Genomic DNA, 7,152 nt, shown 5'->3' on the forward strand with positions numbered 1-7,152 from the left:
TTAAAAAAAAAAAAAAATAATAATTGAAGAATTTTCAAGAGCTTTCGAAAGTTGTAAAGGATTTCGAAGGACTTTAAATATTTTAGAGAATTTAAAGAGATTCCAAGCAATTTTAAAAATATATTTTTTTTAATTTAAAGGGTTTTTTAAAGCGTTTGAAATATTTTAGGATAAAGATTTTTTTAGAATTTATTTAGAATTTTAGAATTCCTGAATTCTTCTTAATTTATCCGGAGTTATTTTTCATTAAAAAAAATTTTTTAATACACTTAAATTCTTCTAAATTTTCTTAATTCTTCTTAATTCAATCAATTTTTTGAATATTTCAAAGTTTTTATTTAATTTATTCCGAGAATCAATTATGCAATGATCAAAAGGTTTGAAATATTTTTTCAAATCCCTCAGCATTTTCAAGAGCTTGAAAATGTTTTGAAGGATTTCAAAAAAATTTTAAAGGATTTTAAATATTTTAAGTTATTTTAAAAGATTCCAAGTGATTTTAAATTTATTTCAGTAGTTAAATGGAAATTGTTTTATGCGACTTATAAGATTTTAAGTTATTTGAAATCTCTCGTGATATTTTAATATGTTTTCCAGGATTTTAGGAAATATCAGATTTAATGGAATTCAACAGGATTTAATAATATTTTAGTTGTTTTTAAAGAATTTAATTAAAAGAAGTTAGGTATTTCGTAGGGCTACTAAGATTTGAAGAGATTTAAAATTATTTTTCAGAATTCACCTTCAATTTTTATTAATTTATCTCGAATTCTTTTAAATTTTTTTCGATTTTTTTTAATTCACTTGAATTTTTCCCAATTTACCTAATTGTATTTTAATTAATTTGAGTGATTTAATGTGATTGCAAGGAATTCGAAATATTTTAGGGAATTTAATAAGATTCCAAGGAATTATTGATTTATTTTATTTATTTGAAGGGATTCTAAAGGGTTTGTAATATTTTAGGGTAAATAATTCCTTAGAATTTTGGAAGATAAGGAATGATCTTAAAGGAACCTAATGTTTTAAGATATTTAAAAATATATTTCACGTTATTTTATACGATTTTCGAGGATTACAATGATTTTAAGGAATTTTAAAGCTTTTAATGTATTTTAACTCATTTTACAGGATTTAAGGAAATATCATAATAGAATTTAACAAAGTTTTATAATATTGTAGTCGATTCCGAAGAATTTATTTACGAGAAGTAAGGATTTCAAATAATGTGAAATATTTGAGGAAATCTTAGAAGGTTCCTAGGATTTTAAAATTTATTTCAATACTTTAAAGGTATTTTAAAGCGTTTGAAGTATTTGAAAATTTAAAGGATTTATTTTTTAAGCTTTCAATGTATTTTAATCAATTTTCCATGATTCGAAAATATTTATTTAAGCAAAGTGAAGGTTTTTCTTAGAATTTTAAAGATTTGGTGAGATTTCAAATTATTTTTTGAAATACACCCTGAATGCTCATTAATTTATCCTGACTTCTTTTAAATTCTTTGCAATTTTTTTGTATTTTTTTAATTTACTTGAATTTTGAGTTTTGGAGATTTTAAAAGTTTTCATTTAATTGATTCTAAGAATCATTTGATAAAATGATCAAAGGATTAAAAAATTTTTAAACATAGTTTTTAAGATTCCTTGGCAGTTTCAAGAGTTTAACAAAATTTCAAGGGATTACTAAAGATTTTCAAGGATTTGAAATAATTTACATTATTTCAAAATATCACAAAAAATTTGTCCAGATTTTTCTAAGCTTATTTAAAAGCTTAAAAGTCACTAAATCCAATTAGGTTTTTTTCATATTTTTAAGTTGTTTACAATTAATTTTTTTAACTGTCCTTAATTTTTTTATGAATCTCATCGAATTCTTTTCCTTTCGCCTAAATTCATCTAAATTTATTCCAGTTTAACAGAAAACGCTAGAATGTTTTTATTTAATAATATTTTGTTAATTCATTTGAATTATTTTGAATTTTCTGTGTTTCTTTTAGAGCCTTATGCATTTATCTATGTTGATTTAATTATTAAAATTTACTATATTAATATTATTTTTTATTAATAGGGTACCTAATTCTAGTTTTTAAAACATGAAATTGATTAAATTCCATTAATAATATGATATCCTATAAAAAATGTCAGACATGCTAATGCCAAAAGGATCGAAAAAACTATATTTTATGTTCTTGTAACAATTTGAAAAAAATTGAAGTGCACCGCTTGAACACTAAGGTATTGGGTGACACAAAATAAATAATTTGTGATTCTGCAGTGTTTACGAAGTTTACGTTAAAGAAGAAACCATCGGGCCAGATGGCAAAACTCAAGTTTCGGTTGTTTCCAGTATTCCTGGACCGGGTCAGCATCAGTTGATTGAAGTAATTATTTTCTTTATTCAATCCTTAATAAAAATAATATATATTATTAAAAGTCTGAACTCTTAAAATACTTGTTACAAATGTATACTTTTTTCTATAATTTTACGTATTTGAAGTTTTATAATTTTTAAATCATATTAAATATTATTTCCTAATTCGTTAAATTATTAATTAGTTCAGGGTGGCCGCTGGACCGAAAAATGTCATTAAATTTATTTTTTGATCGGAAATTTTATAAATATTCGATTAAAAAAGCTGTCCAACTTTAATTTTAGCAGTTTTTTAAATAATTAGTTAAGTTTTTATCTTTTTAAATTATGATATCTTTCAGTTTAGAAAGCGTAATTCAAAATTTTTTAATTAAAAAAAATTTCCATTTTCGATTCTAATTTTTAAGCGTAAATTCTAATTTAAAGATTTTTAAAAGTCAGTTTCTGAAAAAAATCATCTTTCTATGATTTTAAGAATCGAAATATTATAATTGATGTCATTTAAAATATAAAACATGATTTTTTCAGGAAAAATTTACTTTTAAAATTAGAAACCGTAGAGTTGTAGAGAATGTTTTCCCAGAAAAAATAAGGCGTCATTTATTAAAATGAAATCATTTTTTAAAAATTGATAAGAAGCGAAAACTACCTTAAGTAAAAATTATAATTATTTGAAATCGGAAATTTTGGATAAAAAATATATTTTTATTCGATCAAATTTGCATATAAATTAATTAATGATTTTAAAAATTCAACTGTAATGTGATATTGAAAAAGTAAATTATAATTGATTTTATAAGGCTAGTCGGAATTAAACTGTTTTAATTTGAAAGTCTTGTTAGTTAAACCAATATAAAAGCCCGATTGAAGTCAGTAATTATAAACTAAATATTCAACAGTAAATAAAAAAACTAAACTTTGAATGTTACAATTTTAATTTCTCTATTTAAAAAATCTTAATTTATAAATTAAATTATTGAATTTTGATGCACAGAGAACAATTAAATTAAATGTTAAAAATAATTTAGAACTTGAAAAAGTGTAAAACTATATGTAGATGTTTCAAGTTTTTGAAATAAAATTTTGAAGCATTTCAAAGATTTTTAAACTACTAAACTATTTATAACCAAAATAATTAAATTTTTAATTTGAGAAGTGTTCAGTTTATAAAAAAAATGTAATCGGTCCATTTTTAATGTTTCGCGCTTAAAATTACTTAAAATGATATAATTAAATTCTTTTTAATTTATTGATTGACGCTTCAGTTTATAGCATTGAAAATGAAATTTTAAATGTTTAAAATTCAAAAGTTCTATTTTGAGTGAATTAATTCTCAGCTCAAGTAAACTTTAAAGGTTACAATTTTAATTACTATATTTCAGAAATTTTAATTCATAAATGAAATTGTTGAATTTTGTTGGATAAATAATAATTAAACCCCTATTAAATATCTTAGGTAGAGAGACATTGAGACGTTAAAAAAACAAAAATAATTAAAAAATTAAATAATTTAAACGAACCTAGAAACTTTTAAAGAATTTTAAAAGGCTTTAGAAGAATAAAAAACATTTCCTTGGAAAATGATTTTTCCCTTTGAAAAATTAAATTTAAGAGAATATTTAAAAAGATTTCGAAAGATTGACAAAATAATCAAAAATTAATGTGGAAGATTTTTAGGAAATGTTTTTTAATTTTTGCAGGATTTAAACAAAATTGCAGGACAAATTTAAGAAAAAATTCGAATCATTTAAAAAGACGTTTAAAAGTTGTAAAAAATGTTAAAAATAATTGAAATTTTGAAAAAATGTCAAACTAAATAAAGATGCTTCAAGTTTTTGAAAAACAATTTGAAATGATTAAGGTTTTTTATATTGATATTTTTTTAAATGATAAGGTTTTTTAAACTATTTAAAATTAAAATAAGTTAATTTTTAATTTAAGAACTGTTCAGTTTAGAAAAAATGTAATCTTTCAATTTTTAATGTTTTACACTTAAAATTACTTAAAATTAGATGTTTTTTTTAGTTCATTAATTGATTCTTCAATTCCGATTTGAATTGCTTTAATTTGCAGCTTAGTTTTTATTACTTAAAATGGAAAAAATGTTGGCTTCAGAGTTTTATTTTTTAAATTTCATTGTCCGTGAAAAATGTTTGCGAACCTGGAATTTTTTTCTTTTAATAAAACGGCCACCCTGTAATTTTAATTGATTCTTTCAAAATTAAATTAGATAAAATTACTGCAAAGCTATTTTGCGACATTTTTTCATTAATTGTTGTAATTTACTAAAGAAAAAACAGAAAAGTTAAAAAAAAACATCTAAATTAAGGTAGTATTCTACTTTGAAACGCTCGAAAAAAAATTTTTTTTTTGAATTTTTTCTGACATTAATTATTATATTTATGTAGAATTTATTAGGCTTAATAAACTCACTCTGAAAATACATTAAAAAAATGTTTTTCAAAAATTTTATCCACTTTTTATGAATAAAAACGTCCGTCGCAAAAAAAATATAGTAAAAACCAATTTTTTTAAATAATCCCGGTTCACCCGGTTACTGGAGTCACAATGAATCTAAAACTGTTTAATTTTCTTTGTTTTTGACAGCACATTCTCCAGATTTTTACAACCCTACCTGCTTTATTAATAAACTCAGAAAAATTCAAAAAAAAAATAAAAAAATTTTACCGTTTTAATGTAGAATACTGCCTTAAACATTTAAAAGAAAAATTGAATATAAACATGTATTGGAGGCTGAATTCATTATTTTAAATCGTAGCAGACTAATCTTTTTGTTGATTTTAAGGGCGACTTAGATTTAGATGCCGTGATTGAATCCGATATCATAAACGTAGATGGTTCCGTTTCCAAACTTTTTGGAAACGATGCTCTCAAATACAAGGTACACCTCCATAATTCCTTCTTTATTCATACATTCCAAATTCCTAGTTAAAATCCTTCCTTTTATCCCGAAGATTATGGATCAGAATGTAGCACCTGGGGATGACAACTTAGTGGTTTATTCGCATCCCCTTGGCGAAGGGCCGTCCACTGGCACGGCTCGTCTAATCGATAAGGACGATCCGAGATCGCGACTTCATTTCGTCAAGTACCTCAAACGTGACGGGAAGACGTTAAAGATTTGGGAGTGTGGAATATGTAAGCCTCTTGTTTTGATCCTGAATGATAAGTTCTTTGCGACTATATTGGGAATGGCTAAAATACGATGCGCCATCTGGTACCAAATCCCGAACTAGAAAGAGTCAATCGAAAAGATGCATTTTCATTTTGTGCGTGAAAGTTTTTTTACCAATTTTTTTTCGGGTGTTCAAAGCAGTTATTATTGCTGGGTAATAATGATTAGTTAAAGTAGGCATTGCGTGTCTAAGAGAAAGAATTCCATGGGCCTATTAAGACATTCATTCCCCTACTTCCACTTACTTTCCTATTCTTTATTTTTTCTTAATTTTTGAAGCCTTACTTTCCCTACTTCTTTTCTCATCACATTCCATATTTCTCCTTTCATCATTTAACCGAAACTTGTTCTCTTTTTAAAAAAGTATCCAAATATTTCTACTTTCCCTACTTTAATTCCTTAGCTCTCACTTCTCTTCTCATACTCACCTGTACGCTCGTACTTGTACTCCCATCGCGACCCTCCTTCACTTTAAATCATTCAACCTACCTCCCCTCACTCTCCTTCCTAATTTATCTTCAACCTCCTACCTAATTTTTCCTCACTTAATCACCCTCGTTTCCAATTACGTCCCCTATTCTCGTTTCACCTGCTTCAACGAACATTTTTTTCACCTATCTCCTTTGTAAACACCTCCATGCTTCCTCTCGTTTTATTTATCTTTCCTAAATTTCTCATAATTTCCATCCCCTCTATTATTGTCTCACCCCGTACACCTCAAGCTTTCTCTCCTCTAATTTTCTCTTAGTCCCCTTTTCTTCACTTCTCCTCCTTTAATTTTCTCTTAGTCCCGTTTCCTACTTTTCCTACTTCCCTTTTCCAGCCCTCCCTTTTTTTTATTCACCTGCATTATCCTACTTTCCTACCCTTCATTTTTTGCTACTAACCGACCTCACTTTAAATCATTTAAACTACTTCCCCTCACTTCCTTTCCTAAATTCTCGATACTTTCCCAATCTTATTTCCTATCACATCCCGCAATCCCATTCCACCTATTCCTATTGATGTTTATTTCACATATCTATCCTCTCGTCACGTCCATACTTCCTCTCCCTTTATTTATCTTCCATGAATTTCCTCTACTACCCTCCCCGCGATCCTATTTCTCCACCCTCATTACCCCTTGCACATCCCCTAGGCCACGCTCAATCCTCTCCCTAAATTTTCCCTATTTCCTCTCCCTTCATTTCCCCTACTTTCACTCCCCTTACTCCTACTTTCTATCCCTTCACTTCCCTGTCCCTATTTTTCATTCAGTACCCCTCCAACTTCCTTCTCCTACTTCCTTTTCCATCACTTTTCCTACTTGCCCTCCCATAATTTACCCTAACTTTCCCTTCTTCTAAAAAAAGTATTAAAATAATTCTACTTTTCCTAATTTCCTTCCACAGGCCTCATTTCCCCTCCCCTTTTCACCTACACTACTCTAATAACCCTCCCTTTTCCTATTTAACCTACTTCTCCATAATTTCTGCTCACTTCCCCTACCCTCATTTATTTTAGGGGTCATTCATAAAAATAAGTTACTAATTTTGGGCAATTTTTGACAGCCCACACCCTAGTTAGCAGCAGTTATTTGATTA

At 26.7% G+C, this 7,152-nt stretch overlaps 1 protein-coding gene across 3 annotated transcripts in view; it reads left to right on the plus strand.

Annotated features, from left to right (window-relative positions):
* LOC117168494 overlaps positions 1-7,152 on the plus strand; it is a 79,582-nt gene that overhangs the window by 9,647 nt on the left and 62,783 nt on the right. For 2 of the 3 annotated variants that reach the window (XM_033354201.1, XM_033354211.1), the window contains exons 3-5: positions 2,278-2,383; positions 5,180-5,275; positions 5,349-5,532. The exons of the other annotated variant lie outside the window; for it this stretch is intronic. In XM_033354201.1, coding sequence (XP_033210092.1) covers positions 2,278-2,383; positions 5,180-5,275; positions 5,349-5,532 — 386 coding nt within the window. The remainder of the gene's footprint in view (positions 1-2,277; positions 2,384-5,179; positions 5,276-5,348; positions 5,533-7,152) is intronic. 3 annotated transcript variants of the gene reach the window in all.

The sequence above is a fragment of the Belonocnema kinseyi genome, chromosome 1 (assembly GCF_010883055.1).
Source record: "Belonocnema kinseyi isolate 2016_QV_RU_SX_M_011 chromosome 1, B_treatae_v1, whole genome shotgun sequence".
Lineage (NCBI taxonomy): Eukaryota > Metazoa > Arthropoda > Insecta > Hymenoptera > Cynipidae > Belonocnema > Belonocnema kinseyi.